This window comes from Amblyraja radiata, chromosome 3 (genome assembly GCF_010909765.2).
Source record: "Amblyraja radiata isolate CabotCenter1 chromosome 3, sAmbRad1.1.pri, whole genome shotgun sequence".
Classification (NCBI taxonomy): domain Eukaryota; kingdom Metazoa; phylum Chordata; class Chondrichthyes; order Rajiformes; family Rajidae; genus Amblyraja; species Amblyraja radiata.
The window spans coordinates 92,385,254-92,405,122 of NC_045958.1; the positions used below are offsets into that span (position 1 = coordinate 92,385,254).

At 39.8% G+C, this 19,869-nt stretch overlaps 1 protein-coding gene across 4 annotated transcripts in view; it reads left to right on the forward strand.

Annotated features, from left to right (window-relative positions):
* The window catches only part of cep44 (centrosomal protein 44), a 68,128-nt gene that overhangs the window by 24,436 nt on the left and 23,823 nt on the right, over positions 1-19,869 (forward strand). For all 4 annotated transcript variants that reach the window (XM_033018321.1, XM_033018320.1, XM_033018323.1 and 1 more), the window contains 3 exons: positions 6,136-6,283; positions 12,627-12,773; positions 17,503-17,610. In XM_033018321.1, the coding sequence (XP_032874212.1) occupies positions 6,136-6,283; positions 12,627-12,773; positions 17,503-17,610 (403 nt within the window). The remainder of the gene's footprint in view (positions 1-6,135; positions 6,284-12,626; positions 12,774-17,502; positions 17,611-19,869) is intronic.

Below are 19,869 nucleotides of genomic sequence, written 5' to 3' on the forward strand. Positions count from 1 at the left end.
AGGTTTTTCACCCAGAGAATTGTGAATCTGTGGAATTCTCTGCCTCAGAAGGCAGTGGAGGCCAATTCTATGGATGCTTTCAAGAGAGAGTTAGATAGCGGAGTCAAGGGTTATGGTGAGAAGGCAGGAACGGGGTACCACTTGTGGATGATCAGGCATGATCACATTGAATGGCGGTGCTTGCTCGTAGGGCCGAATGGCCTACTCCTGCACCTGTTGTCTATTGTCTATTGAAACTGGCATATGTAATCTAATCTCCATGCATTGATAATCATTATCCCACTGCTGGTAACCAGATGATTCTTAAAGGGATTGGTAGATTTCCAGTATTAGCATTCTCACCTTTCTGAGAGCAAAAAAATCTTTAAATCCAGCAGTCGCACACTATCCATCTGTTTCCTATTGTCTGATTTTCTTGTAGGAAATGCAGTGGTCTCTCTCTCTCTCTCAAATCACTTCCTGCGGCAAAGCATCAATTGCAAGTCATCTTCAAATAATATTTTTTATTGCCTCACACTCTGTGCGACATGTTTAAATTGATATGCCATGATGTATCAGCTAAATAAACAAACTAATCTTTTGTCACGCTTCCAATCAAAATAATTGATTTAGTTTTTAAAAAAATTAATAAACCTGTAAACTAATATTCCAAGTATTATAAATTGTATTCACCAGATAAATGCAAGGTGTTGCCTATTGTGAAGTCAAAGTAGGGTCGGACTTTCACAGAGGGACTTGGAAATACAGGTACATAATTCCCTGAAAGTGGCATCACAAGTAGAAGGGGTGGTGAAGTAGGAGTTTGCCATGCTAGCCTTCATAAGTCAGAGCATAGACGACAAGAGTTGGGACATGTTGCAGTTATACAAGGCATTGGGGAGGCCTCACCTTTAAGTATTGTGTACAATTTTGGTAATTCTCCTATTGGAAAGACGTCTTTAAGCTGGAAAGAGTGTAAAGAAGATTGATGATATTCTTACCGGTATTTGATGGTTTGCGTTGTAGGGAGGCTGAGCAGGTTAACATTTCATTCCTTGGAGTGTAGGATAATGTCCGGTGACCTCAGAGATGTATAAAATCATGAGGGGCATGGACCAGGTGAATGTACTTTTTCCCAGGGAAGGGGAATCATAAGCTAAGTTTAAGACAAGATGGGAGAAACTTAATAGGAACTTGAGCGGTCACTTTTTCACACAAGGAGGGGGGTGGGGGGTGTTGTGGAATATAGATATAGGGAACAACTTGGCAGAGGAACTGGTTAAGGCAGGAACTGGTTAAGGCAGGTACAATTACAGCATTTGGACAGGTACAGGGACAAGAAAGGTTTAGAGGGATATTGGTCTAATGCAGGCAAATGGGACTAGCTAAGCAACTTCTTCTGCATGAACGAGTTCGGCAGAAGGCATGATTCCATGCTGTATAATTCTATGACTTGTCAGATGTAGCTTTTTATACGATGCATGTAGTGTACGTGTTATCTTAAAAATATATAGCCTTTTAAATATTGTAAACATTTATTATTGCTAATTTTCTGTGGGGGTATTGAGGCCAATGGCTAAAGTGCCACATTAATATCTTAAACTATCTGCCTTGTATGTGGCAGAGTTCAGCTGTGCTGTCTATTGTTGGACATTTCCACCCTGAGAAAAAGCTTCTGACTTTCTACCCTATGCCTCTCATACTTTTATATACTTTCAAGTTTCCCCTCAACGTCCAATGTTCCAGAGAAAACAATTCCAGTCTAGTCAGCCTCTCCCAGTAGCTGAAGCCTTCTAATCCAGGCAGCATTTTGGTAAAGCCACTGCCTCCAGGAATCTAGGGCCTATGACTACTGAGTGGAGTAGGAACGTTCTCGATGTCGAAATGAAGGATCTAATAGTCAAATCTAATAATCAAATCTAAAATGTTCTTCTACAAAAGCATGATCTAGTAGAACAAAAGAATGGTTCGGTGCCAAGTCTGAATGACTTTGTAAATTGTATGGAACATAATATGGAGGACAGGTTGTCTTTTCAATAAAGACATTAAGATGGCGGCCTGCTGTAAGAACATGTGCTTCGTCCAAGGCCATAAAGAAGCCAAGATTGAAAAAAAATAGCTGATGCTCCAGAGATAGGTAATTAACTTGTTATTGGATGAGCTTGATTTGGACCCAAGTTTTCTTATATTCTGAAAGGCTACAGAATCTTTCAGTCATGCCATATTCAGACTTGGTAGGAGTGTTTTACTGGTAAGGAAAATGTATAATTGTGCTAACTCTTTCTCTGTTCTGTGAGTGGGAGCCCGAGAAGCACTGAGCAATGTTTTTGCTCATTGTAGATCTTTGCCACTCTCATCTGACGAATAAATTAAAGATTGCCACAGTTTACCTTCAACAGTTTTTGTTGCTATCTGCTTTTTAAGAAACGAACCTTGTCAGAAGACCTCAACTCCATTTGTCAGGAGCACACACAAGACCTGTGAACCGCTCCTAATCTACCCAGACACTTGTCCTGCCAGGCACCTTTTGTGGCAAAACTTTATTGGCCTCACTTTGGCTACTCTGAGTACCTCAACCCACAGAAATGGAACAGATGCTCGTCATCTTTGTTCCCAGCACGGCTTAACAAGCAGCTATTCAAGATGCAGTTTGATAGCTTTTTGATTGTTACGGTTTACACAGAGGGTGGTATGTGACTGGAACGCGCTGCTGCATCAGGCGGAGCATAGAGCCAAGGCACGTGGGCACCAGTGTCACTACCTGCTGAGGTTTTACCTGTTCCCGGTATTGCGAAGGATGGGCCTGGCGACGATGCCACGCAATGTGCCAGTCAGCTGGACATTGCCGCGCCATCTGTCATTCGTGGAAAGGTTCTTCTGGAACAACACCTTTGACCACAAGTCCATCGGGCAGTGGTCAGCACGGAACGTACTGCAGGGAAATGACTCCATGTATCTTGTGGCGTGGTTCCCAGAGCAGACTGCCCAGCTTGTCTGGCAAAATGCCTCATCGCCAGAACTCGCCAACAAGCACCAAGACCTGGCTTGGCTGGCGGTGAGGGCAGCCCTCCCATTCAGAACCTTCCTGCACCGTCGGAACCTCACGACCAGCGCACGCTGCCCTCGGGACGGCTGCTATGGAGAAGCTGCCCACCTCTTTGCAGAGTGTGGATTTACAAAGAGTCTGGAGAGGTCTGCAAGGGTCCCTGTCACAGTTTATTCTGAACAGCTCCATCACAGAGGACATTCAGAGACTGACATCGAGTGCTGCTGGAAGGTCATCAACTCGGTGAAAGACGCTCTTTGGTCTGTCCGAGCATTGTTGACCACCCAGCAGAGCGAGATGTCTGTCGGGGAATGTTGCCGACTGGCCCGCTGCAGACTGCAGGAGTACGTGCTGAGGGAAGCACTGAAGCTTGCTGCAGCCAATGCCAAGGCTCGGTGGGGGAGGACCACAGTCTAGGGTCATTACGCTGCTGGACATGGGAGGGCAGGGTGTGTTGGAGACGTCCCTCAAAATAAGGGAAGGGATTCCACGCCCGTGGACCACATGAGTGGCAAGGGTGGGGGATAAATTTGTGTAAGCAGTATTGCATGTATGTATAGCCGTAGAGAATGTTGGATGGAATTTTGTAAGGATCATGTATATTTATTTCTCGAATAAAGTATATTTTGAAAAAAAAAAAAAAAGCTAGGGCTGGTGGTTGAGACTGATACAATAGTATAATTTGAGAGACTTTTAGCAGATACTATAGCAGTGTTTAAAAAACATTTAGACATGGTTAGGATATGTTTAGCGCGATACGGGCCAAATGCAGGCAGGTGGGACTAGTGTGTAGATGGGACATGTTGGTTGGTGTGAGCAAGTTGGGCTGAAGGGCCTGTTTCCACATTGTATGACTCCATGTCATATGTCTATGTCTATATATCTATGACAGATAGTGTGCGGCAAAGTCAAACTGAGTTAGAAGTTCAGCCATTATCTTATTGAGTGGTAATGGAGATTCAAAGGGCATAAGATTCTTATGCCCAAAAATGTTTGGTACTTTTAACTAACATGGGAAGATTTAAAATTATTTTTTTGTGTACATGACATTACTCGGCAGCTGGTGGAGAGCTGAACTGATTGAACAAGAGGGGGTTAATTATTTGATTCCTGTTTGGTTCCATTAAGAGGGATGTCCCTGTAGTACACTTTTTTTTCCAGATGCTTTCTGTTTGGCTCCAGTTGAGTAAATGTCAGCTGGTATCATTCAAGTTGGACAAAGCCAAAACTTCAGCAACAACTTTCTCTTTTATGGCTTAGCCTTGGAATGTTTTTATTGAAGAAGGAGGAAGGATTACGGTCTCTGATAATTGTGGGATAGTTTTTGTAAATAAGATCAGGATTACATTAACCAGTACTGCAAATAAAATAGACCAGAATTAAACATCAAATATCCGATGGCTTTGAAGTTCACATCATTTGAAGTCGATTTTGCTTTTATACACATGGTTAATGACTGCAGAGTAGAAATTTATTGCACAGTAACTGGATCTTAAGATTAAACTAAAGGCCAACCACAGTAGCAAATACAATACTTTCAGAAGAAGAGTTGGTAAATTTTTAATTGGATGTTTGGACTGAGTTTATTAGACAGCTTTTCTCATTGCAATAGAAAATATATATTAAAATGTCAAAAAATTAAATATCCAAATGTTAAACCACAGAGAATGGATATTTTATTATAGTATTCATTTTAGTTAAATTGTTAAGAATGAAGATTTGCCATTTGTTGATGTCGTTATTGAGACGAATTACATATCAATGTGGATTGTTTATTGAACAATGTCAATGTCCATAAACTTTCACATTTTGTTTCTTAAGAACGATTTTATAATGCTAATTAAATTGAAATTTAGTGACCTCATTTTTCTATTATAATTTGGTTCAAAACCAAAGCTCAGACCTCTCCTTGAATTTGAATTATGTGGCTGTGATACTAGATTTTGATGTAAATTAGCATTCCAAATAAAATGTTTTAAATATCTATTGAAACAGTGCAAGAAGCTGAGGCAAATGAGTTAAATGTTTATATATATATTATGCCTAATAGTTATGCAGCATGGAAACAGGCCCTTCGGTCCAACTTGCCCATGCCAAAAGAGATACCCCTTCTATACTTGTCCCACCTGTCCATGTTAGGTTGTTTTTTAAATGTATTTTCCATTAAGGATATTTTCATAAGAATGTAAGATAATAAAATCATGGCATGTCTTTTACCGTGGCATCATTTTCCTGATTGGTTCAATTGATTAAAGTTGATGGAAATTCAACATAGCTTAGATTCCGACAATGACTGGCAGGTTCTCTGTCTAAGCCTACAGCAATTGAATAGTGTGGCTTGTGCACAATCTGAGTTCTGGGAAGAAAATGCTGATGTGCTTCCTGTGGTTAATTTTCATTCCATTTCTACTAATCTAGGGATGCTGGGGTCAATTGTTGCACTCTATTTTCTTAGTGTACATAAACCAGATGAATCTGAAGAAATGTTTAATGTAAAATAAACACAAAATATTCCATATGTCAGGCAGCATCTATAGGGAGAGTAAGAGTTAAGATTAAGAGTTGTTAACCTTTCATGAGTTGAAAAGCTCTGCTGTGATGATTGTTCTGACCTTTGGTGATGATCTCTCAGTCTGGTCAAGGGAAGCCTTCACCCAGTTTTTTCTCTCCAAATATGCTGCGTGACCTTGCTTGAATATTCCATGCAATTTCTGTGTTTTATTTAGGATTCCAGCATCTGCCATATTTTGCTTGTTTTAATGTATCAAACATGCAAACATATCAACATAAATGTATCAAACATGCACCAATGGTAGATGTCAATTTTTTTTTCTCTACTTATTGGCTGTGTGTATTTTTCAAATGTGAATGATCTGTCAAGGCTCAGTGCAGGATCACTTGGCACATTTGTAGCATTCAATACTCTTACTCTGTTTAGTTCGGCCACCTGGCTGATTATGTAAATTGTCATTTTTGAATGAAGTGTAAATTACTAGCCTGTTTGGAATCAGGCACTCAACTGTATTCAGTGAGATTAACATGGGAAGTCAGTTAATGGTTGTTGGGGATATAAACTGTTTGCACTTAAGATTTTATTTTATTTTTTACAGTCTTGCAAAAGGTGATCCTGCAGCCTTTCTGCCAATCATGAGCTATGCCGTCACCTCATATTCCACATATGTGACTGAGCAGCTAATAGCATCTGGAGTGGAACTTGCAGGAAAAAATGACATTCGTTTTCTTGATGCTGTTTACAAGGTACAGTTTCTTTTTTTTTTTGCTGGAGAACCAACTTAAACATTCAAGGCTGATGAAGTTAAATATAATAAATTGTTCAAAGAAATGTATTATTTTTGTGAACTAATCTGTATGTATGTGTGTATATAAAGGATAATTTCTCGTGTTCGCTATTGAATCTGAACAACATGCTATTGGGAAAAGCATGAGTTTACTGCATCCATTATTATGCCCCACAGAACCCAATTTCATTGACGGTAAACTATCTGCTTTTAGGCACCAGCAAACTTTTGGTTTCACTCAAAAATCTTTTTTTTTTAATGCCCTATGATTTGCACTCTCCAACTGCCCATATATTAATTCCCTCTCAACGGCCCTGGACAAACTTGGTTATCATGGATTATATTCATCTGTTGAATAGATAGTCTTAGTCATTGTACAACCTTAGGATGGGAAAGATGGGACAAAAAAAAAGTTGAGATTCCGTATCCGTCTAAATGCTACAATGTTAACCATTGTCTCATGAATAATGCTTAATATTTTCCAAATATATTATGTGGACACTAATGAATGTCAGAGAATGATGTAGCAATATTTTCAGATGTTCATAGTTTTTTAGACTCTTGTTGGCAACCTGTAGCCTGGTGGCCTGGCTTAGTTGGAGCATTCAGAATTATCTTTAGGTTGGGCAGAGTCTTCCTGTTAGGCAGAAATGTCCTGCATAGTAAAGGGCCTCTCCAATCTACAGTAGGTGTGGAGAACAAACTTCTGCTGTAGGTTCATGTGGGTAGAGAACGGTGGTGACAATGGGCAGCTCACCAAAAGTGCTTGGAGTGAACTATCCTAGAGCTATGTGTTGTACACCCTGGCCTCAGAGATGTGAAAAATGCTTTTTTACATTAAATATTGGAGGAATGTGCAGTAATACTGTGGTGCAAGTTTAAAATCTACCACAAAATACTGGCAATTTACTTCAGGCAATGCAGTGGCCAGGTGGGTATTATGCTACAGCGGGGAATGGAATAAAATGGAACATAATTAGTCAGTATATACAAGTACGTCAGATAGGATAAAAGGATATTATCTCCTTCCTTGCCTAACCGCGGAATACTAATGCTATTTCTTATAGTTTCACAGCCATTCTGGGTAAGATCATCTTACTTTACTAAATCATTTTACAGGCCTTTACTTTTACTCTGTTAGTGGGAAATACTCATGCCCTCCCAATTATGTTTGCTTCTAGTATTAGAAATTGCGATATATTAATTTCTTTGTTTTTGCCTTCTGCTACAAAAGAAACACAAGAATTTATAATGATTGAAAGTGTGCACAAAAATGCATTTTTTATATATATTTAGTGTTATGGAGAATTATTTTAAGAGACCAGGATATTGAGGAGAATTAGGAAAACAGTTTCAGCGTGCCCAGGGCCAGACTGCTGACGTTCACTATGAGCAAAACGATTCATTGGGAATACACCGAAGATCCTCAATGTGGTTACATCATTTTTCTAGGTTAAAATTGCTTTTGATTCAGAATTAAATTAATATTTATCTGTCAACATTTTTTCCCCCTTTATTTCTCTGAAATACCGGTTATCAACAGTCAGCTGCCAATTAATTACTTTCATCCTTAATATTCTGGATATAGTAAGGCAAATGTATTTTTGAGGAATGGCGATAGCTTTGCTAATTGGTTATTTTTCCACGGCAACTGATTCCTCCTGTGTACTTTATTCTCTACCACATGCTTATCATCAAGCTAACTAAAATAAGATGGTAAACTAGAATTAAATTATAAGAAAGAACTGCGGATGCTGGAAAAATTGAATGTAGACAAAAATGCTGGAGAAACTCAGCGGGTGAGGCAGCATCTATGGAGAGAAGAAATGGGCGACGTTTCGGGTCGAGACCCTTTTTCAGACTGATGTCGGGGGAGGGGGGGCGGGAAAAATAAAGGAAGAGGCGGAGACAGTTGCCTTGTGGGAGAGCTGGGAAGGAAGGAGAAAGCAAGGACTATCTGAAATTAGAGAAGTCAATGTTCATACTGCTAGTTTACACCCCAGCGATATGAACATTGACTTCTCTAATTTCAGATAGTCCGTGCTTTCTCCCTCCTTCCCCTCCCCCTTCCCAGCTCTCCCACAAGCCTACTGTCTCTGCCTCGTCCTTTCATTTTCTCGACCCCCCCCCCCGACATCAGTCTGAAGAAGAATCTTGACCTGAAACGTCGCCTATTCCTTCTCTCCATAGATGCTGCCTCACCCGCTGAGTTTCTCCAGCATTTTTATCTACATTAAATTATATAGGTGTTTGTGTACTTTTGAGCTAGTAGTATGTAGGTGACAGAAAAACAGGAACAAGATGGTAACACTTCAGACCATTTGAGTTTTTCTAACCATGGTGTAATTTGGTACAGGTATTTTGAGACTGTGCTACCCAATCAGATCCATTCCATGTTTAAATTATATATCTTGTTTAGTTAGACTTGGGATTACTTACAAACTAGCATTGAAAATTTCAATAAAATATAACAGCATCTGAAAAGGAGTACACTTTCATCTTTCTTAAATGTTACATATGGTCAAGTTGAACTGAACACAAATGTTTTTCTTTTGATTAGTAATGAATGCTGTTTTAGAACAGAATGCTCTCATGACTGTCCAAGTCAGAGACTCTTGTTTAACTTAAATACATTTACAAAGGCTGTAGCATTTATCCTTTACTGGCAATGTCGTTTTTCAGAGTAATACAGACTAATTTGTCAGAACATGCTCCATTAGTAAGATACTGTATGCTTTCAACTTTGAGTCATTCATTACCTTAATATGAAATGATGAAATTGTGCTGCCACCAATACAAGCTTTTAAGCCTTCAGTTGTGAAGGGTCATGAGTATAGAAGGGTCTCTCTCAGAGCTGTTCAGAATTACAGAACATATCTGCCTGGCATATTTTATGTATTGTTACTAAATGAAGAGTACAACATAGATTGACCTGGGAAATAATTATTGAATTATATAATTGTACTATTTACATTAAGGAGCGTAAAGCCATTTTTGGATTACAGTTAATGTAAGCTGCCTGTCACCGTGTTCTGCCTGCCTGTGTTCCCAACATACAATGGTCTCACTCTGAGAAAGTCCCACTTTAAAAATGTTTATGATTTTTGATCTTGTTTTCAAAACCCTCGATGAGTTCACAATTTGTCACCCCTTTAATCTCTTCTAATCCTCCTATATCTCTGTGCTCCTTCTTGGTGCGGATATGTTGGGCCGAAAGGCTTATTTCTTTGTACTCTATGACAATTCTGGCCTCTTGTACACTTTAATTTTTTATTGCTTGGCCATGTATTCAGCTGGCAAGATTCCAGTCTCTGGAATTTCACTGCTAAGCTGTCAGTAGCTTACCACCTTAAGCTCAATCTTTAAAACCTATGTATTTGGGCAAATTGTTGGTAATTTTCCAAACATTTTACATGACTTTTTTGTAATATTACCTCAGTGAACTATTTTCAGACATTTCATGGTATTGCAAATGTGGAAATATCGACTAAACTTCACTGCACTGAGCAGTGCATATTTCTTTTAATTATTTAATTAAATAGAAAATAATTGTTTTTGAACCCATCCAATTTAACAAATGGTCCCAAATTGAGTTACTTGCCCTAGTTTGTAGATGACCCCGGCGGGCACTGAAGAAGGTTGTCTAGGACCTAGATTCATATCTTCAGCCCAACTCATCCATGCCAACCAAGATGCCCCATCTAAGCTAGTCCCATTTGCCTGCATTTGACCCATTTCTACCAAACTTTTCTATCCATGTACCTGTCCAAATGTTGTTTAAATGTTATAGTACCTGTCTCAACCACCTCCTCTTGCAGCTCATTCCATGTATCTCGGGTACACGAGTCTCGGGTTACAACAGGATCTCAATCAATTGGGAAAATGAGCAAAAGAATGACAAATGAAATTTAACTCGGAAAAATGGGAAGTGAAGCATTTTGTGAAATTAAACCAGTGCAGGACATATGTAGTGAATGATAGGGCCTGAGAAGTGTTGTGCAACAGAGAGATCGAGGGGTACAAATTCATGGTTCTCTGAAAGTGGTGACACGGGTGATAAAGAAGGCTTTATTAGACAGGGCTTGAGTACAAAAGTTGGGACAACATATTACAGCTGCACAAGATGCTGTTATGACCACATCTGGAGTATTATGTGCAGGTCTGTTTGCCATACCATAGGAAGGATGTGATTAAGCTAGGGAAAGATTCAAAAAGAATGTTGATGAAACTGGAGGACTTGAGTTATAAAGGGATGGGAAAGGCTGCAACTGTTTTTCCTGGAGCAAAAAAGTTTGAGGGGTGTTCTTTCTGAGGTTGCTAAAATCATTAGGGGCAAAGATAAGGTGTGGGGTTGCAGTCTTTTTCTAAGGGCAGAGGAATTTAAAATTAGAAGGCATAGTTCAAGGCGAGAGGAGAAAGATTTAAAGTGGACCTGAGGGGCAAGTATTTCACACAGAGGTTGGCAGTTAAATGGAATGAGCTATTCGAGGAAGTGGTAGAGGGGATTATAATTACAGTGTTTAAAATGTATTTGGACTGTTTCATGGATAGGAGAGGTTCAAAAGAAAATGGGCCCAATGCAGGCAAATGGAACTAGCACAGGAAAATACATGGACAAGTTGGGCCAGACGGCCTGTTTCCATGTGGTATAACACAATAGCTGTATATTGTAATTACATTTCTAGTGATGTGTACTCTTAAAATACGAATAATTTCTCCTTTTTTTAAATTTCTTTTATTTATATAGCACATTTTTAGTCAACTTGCATTGACCCCAAAGTGCTTCACATAATTACATCCACACACACAGGCAAAGGTGGGTGAAGTGTCTTGCCCAAGGACACACACAGGCAAAGGTGGGTGAAGTGTCTTGCCCAAGGACACAACGACAGTATGCACTCCAAGCGGGATTCGAACCAGCTACCTTCCGGTTGCCAGCCGAACACTTAGCCCATTGTGCCATCTGTCGTCCCTTTGCCCTTTGTTACTGATAAATTTATAGTCTTTGGAATAACTCCCTCAAACTTTTTCAATAGTATTGAGTATTTTTGTACTCGTGTGACATTTATTTCTTTGTTATCACTTCAGTGTTCTTTCTGTATGAAGCTTTATAAAAGAAAAGTTAACCTGATATCTCTCCGTATGCTCATCTGCACCAACAAATAAAAAAAAAATTCTTCATGCATCTTCCTGCTCTAGATGTACAGTTAACTATGGGTAATAGACCAAACCTTCTGCGATGATGATATTCCATGCCTCTATTTATATTTACTCACTTGATTCTCATATTTCATTCTTTTTATTCTTGAATGCAACCATTCAATCCAATCTTCATTACTGACCATATTATTGCCCCAAACACCAAGCATGTCACCACACAGTGAATAACACTCAGGCCTTGCGGTGCTATTCACTGTGCATGAATAATATGCTGTAAGGCAGTTGGTGTTGCAAGGCAGCAACTCTACAGTTGCTCATTTGTGCTGCCCCTAGCACGGGCGTGAGACTTCCAGTGAATACTTTGGAATTTAGTTTTAGCGGCATTGATTAATGCGACGAATCTTAACCTTGTAAAACTCTCCTATACTGGTTCACAATCCTATTGAACGTAGGTTGTAACTAAAAAAACTTAACTCCCCCCCCGCCATTACAAAGTTGGTCAGTGCGCTAGACCACACGTGGATTTATTATTCTCAAGCGGTAATCCATCTCTCAAATGCAATACAGTCTGCGTATGTAATAACATATTTCTTGAAAAGATTTGTTATTAAAAATAAAATGCTGACGTATATTGAAAAACATTTTTCATTTTAAGGGTAATCATTTTTCAATGTTTGATCTTTCTTCTGAACTGACACTTTTATACAATGTATCTGGAGTTCAGCCTATAACATACCATAACTATTGTGATTCCATCAGAAATGCCTCTGCTGTTAAGCAGCTTTTCTTGCATAAATTGTTGCTTAATCTGTTTTTTTGCAGAAATATTAGCTGATGTGATTCAAAAGTGTGCTCGCGAGAGTAAATTTGTAAAGCGTATTGAAGCCTAGTGTAATCTACATTACCAAAAAAATTAAATATGAATTCACTCGCATTGTACCAGAATTACACAGTGCTTTCCAAAGCAGTTTGATGCCTTAAACTTTGTGATAGTGAATTCTTTGAATGATAATGAAATAGCCAAATGAAGTTATAAACACTTTTAATAGAATGCCTGAATCTGGTCTAATTTAAGCATATTGGAAAATAATATAGTTTAAAGTACGGCATTTATTTTCTCTTGTTAATGTGAACTTTTCTAGGTGCTACGAGACGAGTTCCAGTATAAACCATTACTTCTGAAGGACCAATTTCTGCACTGCGGGTTTGCAGAACGAAAAATACAGCTTTTATGTGACATAATAAGCATTGTGACCAAAAGACACAAGGAATTAAGCTGCCTCAACAAGGTACTCTGCCAGAAAAGATGAAAAAGTAAAAACATATTCTGAGACTGAATATTAATCAAATCCCTGCTCATATGAATTTAGATGATGTGGTTTATTCTTTTCCTTTGTTTGATATTGATAAAGCTGTTTTCTCTTTTAATATTTGTGTTTTTATTATGTCTGTGTCTCTGTTTGTCTTTTGATGATTCATTTTCTTCTCTGTTATCTTGATTTATTTTTCCAAATGGTTATGAAGCTAGGGAAATTGGCTATGGGAGACTGCTGCCCATTTCAACGTCTCTCCATGGCTTAGGGCTCCAGTTAAAATACCTGATAAGATTTTATATTTTAGTGAAGGCCGGAATGCATATTTAAAGAGAACTTCCAATAGTTTAGGACAAACCTTCTCATTGTGATTTAAATTGCATCCACTTGGATTGAAGAAACAGAGTGGGATTAGACTTGCTGTTCATTTTTGCCCACATCAACTCCCGCACTAAACTGATTTCTAAATAGCGTGAGCGTAAAGTTAAAAACTAATCTACAGTATATACTTTTTTTATTTGTTTTTTTCTTTTGCCAAAGAGAGTTGCATGCTGCATACTTCTACAAACAAGTAGAAATATTTCCTGAAGATAAGCACAAAAATCCGGAGTAACTCAGCTGGTCAGACAGCATCTCTGAAGAAAAGGAATAGATGACGTTTTGGGTCATAGAAATATAGAAAATAGGTGCAGGAAGAGGCCATTTGGCCCTTCACGCCAGCACCGCCATTCATTGTGATCATGGCTGATCATCCACAATCAGTAACCTGTGCCTGCCGTCTCCCCATACCCCTTGATTCTGCTAGCCCCTAGAGCTCTATCTAACTCTCTTTTAAATTCATCCAGTGAATTGGCCTCCATTGCCTTCTGTGGCAGAGAATTCCATAAATTCACAACTCTCTGGGTGAAAACGTTTTTTCTCATCTCAGTTTTAAATGGCCTCCCCTTTATTCTTAGACTGTGGCCCTTGGTTCTGGACTCTCCCAACATTGGGAACATTTTTCCTGCATCTAGCTTGTCTAGTCCTTTTATTATGAAGACCCTTCAGAGCAGTCTGACAGTCAGGAAAGGGAATTGAGAGATATAGACAGTGATATAGAGAGATATAGAACAAATGAATGAATGAAAGATACAGTGCCCACCATATGTTTGGGACAAAGACCCATAATTTATTTATTTGCCTCTATAATCCACAATTTGAGATTTGTAATAGAAAAAAAATCACATGTGGTTAAAGTGCACATTGTCAGATTTTATGAATGTTTTTTTTTAATACATTTTGGTTTCACCATGTAGAAATTACAGCCGTGTTTATACATAGTCACCACATTTCAGGGCACCATAATGTTTGGGACACATGGCTTCACAGGTGTTTGTAATTGCTCAGGTGTGTTTAATTGCCTCCTTAATGCAGGTATAAGAGAGCTCTCAGCACCTAGTCTTTCCTCTAGTCTTTCCATCACCTTTGGAAACTTTTATTGCTGTTTATAAACATGAGGACCAAAGTTGTGCCAATTAAAGTCAAAGAAGCCATTATGAGACTGTTAGAGACATCAGCCAAACCTTAGGCTTACCAAAATCAACTGTTTGTAACATCCTTACGAAGCAAGAGAGCACTGGTGAGCTTCCTAATCGCAAAGGGACTGGCAGGCCAAGGAAGACCTCCACAGCTGACGATAGAAGAATTCTCTCTATAATAAATAAAAATCCCTAAACACCTGTCCGACAGATCAGAAACACTCTTCAGGAGTCGGGTGTGGATTTGTCAATGACCACTATCCGCAGAAGACTTCATGAAAGGAAATACAGAGGCTACACTGCAAGATGCAAACCACTGTTTAGCTGTAAACATAGGATGGCCAGGTTACAGTTTGCCAAGAAGTACTTAAAAGAGCAACCACAGTTGCTTGCGGACAGATGGGACGAAGATTAACCTATATCAGAGTGATGGCAAGAGCAAAGAATGGAGGAAAGAAGGAACTGCCCAAGATCCAAAGCATACCACCTAATCTGTGAAACATGGTGGTGGGAATGTTATGGACTGGGCGCGTAGGTGCTGGCTCGCTTATCTTCATTGGTGATACAACTGCTGATGGTAGTAGCATAGTGAATTCTGAAGTGTATAGACACATCCTATCTGCTCAAGTTCAAACAAATGCCTCAAAACTTATTGGGCGGCGTTTCATTCTACAACCAGACAATGATCCCAGACAGACTGCTAAAGTAACAAAGGAGATTTTCAAAGCCAAATAATAGTCAATTCTGGAGTGGCCAAGTCAAACACGCGATCTGAACCCAATTGAACATTCCTTTTATATGCTGAAGAGGAAACTGAAAGGGACTAGCCCCCAAAACAAGCATAAGCAAAAGATGGCTGCCATACTGGTCTGGCAGAGCAGCACCAGAGAAAACACCCAGCAACCGGTGATGTCCATGAATCGCAGACATCAAGCAGTCATTACGTGCAAAGGATATGCAACAAAATACTAAACATGACTACTTTCATTTCCATAACATTGCTGTGTCAAAAACATGATGGTGCCCTGTAATTGGGGGGGGGGGGGGGAGGGATCTATGTATAAACACTGCTGTAATTTCTGCATGGTGAAACCAAAATGTGTAAAAATACCCTTTATTAAAATCTGACATTGTGCACTTTAACCACATGTGTTGTTTTTATTACAAATCTCAAATTGCAGAGTACAGAGGCAAATAAATAAATGATGGGTCTTTTAAATGGAGGGCACAGGTAAGACCAAGTAAGACTTCATTCTACTTTTCCATCAGCTCACAGGAAAGACATGTTAATGACAGGCATTTGCTGCCATTGCAGGCTTTCCCAAAGTGTAACACAATTATATCCTTACAAACACCTCCTGTGTAGTACATGCCAAAAGTGCTTGCCCGTGCCCCTGAAAAATCTCATTGGACATTAGCCTACTCTCCACAGAGAACAGAGATAGACTTCCTTGATCCTCACATTTCACCGCACTAGCCTGTGTATTCAGCCCACTATTCTCTGCATATTATATGCCATTTGTGCAGCTTCTTCACTAGTCATGTCTTTCCCTCATCACCCCCACCCTTCTCCCCTTTTCTGCTTTCTGCAGGAACCACTCTCTCCATGACTCCCTGGTGCACTCATTCCTCCCCATCCACCTCTCTCCATCACCTGGCACTTTCCTCTAGTAGGAGGTAGAGTAGGAGTCCCATCACCTTATCCGTCATTGTCTTCCTGGGATTTAAGCAGCTCTTCCAGGTGAACAATTCATGTGCACCTCCTCTAATTTTCTCTATTACATTTGTTGGTCTCAATGTGGCCTCTATATCGGCTAAACCAAGCGTAGAATGCAACCATTTTACAGACAGCTTATGCTCTGTCCACAGCATCCTGAGCTTCCAGTTGCATGTCACTCCATCTTCCCGTCCTGTTCCCTTGGCCTTGTCCATAGCCATAGTGAGGCCAAACATAGATTAGAAGAATACTTCATAATCAGCTTGGTAGCCCAAAACAAAATGGTATGAACGTTGAATTGTCTAATTTCAATTAGCCCGCATTCTCCATTCCTTTCTCACTCCCACCAGTTCAACCAGGTAGCCTCCACCATTATTCACCTTTTGCATTGCACCCCCTCATTACTAAAGCTTGTACCCTCCCCCACACGGTTCCTTCTGTACATCATCCACATACCTATCCATCTGGTTTCTTCTCCATTAGTACTCCTTTCCTCTCCTTACCCCCGCCTGGTTCCATCTACCCATCATTACTACCTTATCTTGTTTGATATATAACCTAGCAGTCCCTGTCTCACCCCTTCCTCTCTCACTTCTATATACTGGATACCTTCTCTACGCTGTCCTGGATCTGAAACGTTGACCATCCCTTTGTCTCCACAGACATCACTTGACCCACTGAGTTCTTCCAGCAATTTATTTTTTTTGGCCGTGAAAGGTCATCGGCACACTTGAATGGAGGATAATCCATCTCTAAGCGGAGTGATCCACTAGCCTCCTGAAAGTAGACAATAAATGTTGGAGAAACTCAGCGGGAGAGGCAGCATCTATGGAGAAAAGGAGTAGGTGACGTTTTGGGTCGAGACCCTTCTTCAGCCTCTTGATGTCCTACATAAACCTGGGAGCACGACCAAACCCCTTGGGAATCACTGCTATAGATTTATGCAAGACATTGCACTTGCCAGTAGCTGGATGAGTGGTGGCAGTGTTGTATGCGTGTCCTTTTAAGGGCTGACTGATGGGATTTCAAATGTTTCTCTAAGTGCTGGCAGATGCTAGAAATTCAACTAGAGTTTTTCCAGCAACACCTGCTGCTTCTGAAATTCTGGTGTTAAATGAAGAAACCTGACAGTGCTGTTTTGTAAATGGCACCATTGAACCACACAGTCTTTTTGGAGCATGTTAAAACAGCATCATGGAGCTATGCAATGATGCTATAATGCTCTATAAACAGCACAGATGAATATCTAGACCTGTGAATTTTTAATGATATTTGGTGTTGATCTTAATGGATTGACGATTTCATCAAGCCAATATCTTTATTTAACAAGTATTTTCAATTACCGTTTATGATTATTAATAGCAATATAATGTTAAGAAACCCTTTAAAATCTATAAAGTGCATATATGCCAAAATGTCACTATGAATGAAACAATATGCTAAAAGGCTTATATTTTTGTATTTATTTCAGACCAAGACACGCTCAAGTAATAATTCACATTACCCGGTCAAAGTTTCTTCACGATTAAAATATGAAACATTTATTCCTGATACCCTCCTGTGCGAACCCTATGAAAAGGTAAGTCTCTCTCTATTTTTTACCTAAATTAGACTTTTAGAGCACAGAAACCCCTCATCAGGCCCATCCCTTGTTTTCATAAAACATTCAAATCCACTGTTGTTTGTGTTGAAACATACATTATGTGGATTAATTGCAGTGCTTTGATGAAGGTAATTTTGTAACAGAACTGAGAAAGTACCTCCATCTAAAGTACAGCCATTTCAGAAAGCAGCTCACCACCATCACATACTTGACGGCAATTAAGGGTGGGAAATTAAGTCGATCCTTGTCAACAGAGCCCAAGTACCAAGGGAAAAAAACTGTTATTCAGTAGTGTTTTTAATAGGTTGCTGTAGGTTACAGTGGAACAACAGTGCAATCTAATGCTTTTGAAACACTGTGGAGAGGGGACACAATGGAATGTGAATACCTTGCCCTGAGATGGGCTTCTCATCTCATAATCTCCATCATCAAGATGTCCTACATCCACCTCAATGAAAGCCAAACTAGAGAAGTCAGGAGAGTAAAGATTGTTTTGATGTCGTCATTTGGTAAGTCGGATGAGAGCAGCTGTGACGTAAGGCTTTCAAAGTAAAATCATTTGATAATGATATTAAATCTACATATCCCCAGAGGGATATGTCAATTTTTGTTATTAATCTTAATTTAGACCACGATTATCGACCTTAGGCCAGGGGTGTGGTGAGTAGAAACTAAATGCCAGATATTTCATTCTCTATCATTTTGATTGGTTTACTATCGCAAGTCTATAATTAGATTTTTTTCCACCCCATTCATTACATTTATTTTTTAAATGCCAACTTTGAAGATTTGTTGCTTCTTGGTCAAAATTGCACTGCTATTTCCACTTTCCATAGTATTTTCCCATACAAGATCAAGAGATTCACAGCACAATGGCGTAACTGATAGAGCTGCTGACTCGTTGTTCCAGAGACCCGGGTTCTTGACCTCAGGTGCTGCCTGCGTGGAGCTTGCACATTCTTCTTGTGACAAAGTAGGTTTCCTCCAGGTGCTCCGGTTTCCTTCCACATCCCAAAGACATGCAGGGATGTAGGTTAATTGGCCTCTGTAAATTGCCCCTAGAGTGGATGAGAAAGTGGGCTAACTTCGAACTAGTGTGAATGGGTGGTCGCTGATCGGCATGGACTCGTTTTGGTCAAAGGGTGTTTCCATGTTGTATCTATTAACTAAACTAAACTGATGTAAAGTAATGCAGCACCCACTCCATCTCTTCCCACCACGTTGTGAAGGGCCCCTTAATTTAGTGTTTGCTTTGATATATTGTTGTGACATGGTGTTACTACTTTTACTTTAATATTCATGATGCATTTCCCTTTGCACAAGGGCACAAAACACCAGGTGATTGTTTAGTTGAACGGCGCTTTTTTTTTGTTGCTATTTTAATTCTCCACCTACTGATTGTTGGCCACCGACAATATTCCATTGATGTGTACAGCTGACTAAGAAGCATGGCTAATGATGCACCTTTATTTAAGAAAAGCTGCAAGTACAAGACAGGGAACTACAGGGCAGTAAGCCTTGCATCTGTGTTAGGACCGTTAAGGGAGAGGATTCTGAGAAGCAGAATCTACGTACATTTGGAAAGGCAAGGACTGATTAGGGATAGTTAGTTATGGTTTAGTGCGTGGGGAATCAAATTTCACAAATTGAGTTTTTGGAAGAATTGACAAGAACAGGGCAATAGACATCGTCTACATTTACTTTAACAAAGCCTTGGACAAGGTTTCATATGGTGAGCTGAACCAGAAGGTTAGATCACATGGGACCCGAGGTGAGGTAACCAATTGGATACAACATTGGGTTGATGGGAGGGGGCAGAAGGAGGTAACGGAGGGTTTCTTTACAGATTGGAGGCTGTGTGACCAATGTTATGCTGCAGGGTTCGGTATCTGTTCCCTTGTTGTCTGCCATGTATATTAATGATTTGGATAGGAATGTAGATATCGTGATTAGTAACTAGCACGTGACAGCAGAATTGGTGAATTGGTGATATGGACAGTGAAGAAGGTTGTCGGGTTACAACAGAATCAAGATGGACTGGGAAAGTGGTCAGACGAATGGCAAATGGAATTTGAATCTGGCAAATGCAGAATTATGCCTTTTGGGAGGTTTAACCAGGGACTACATACACAGTGAATGGCAAAACCCTAGAAAGACTTTTAGGTACAAGTGCATAGTTGCATGAAAGTGCGACATGGGTAGTTTAGTGGTAAAGAAGTTGTATGACATGCTTGC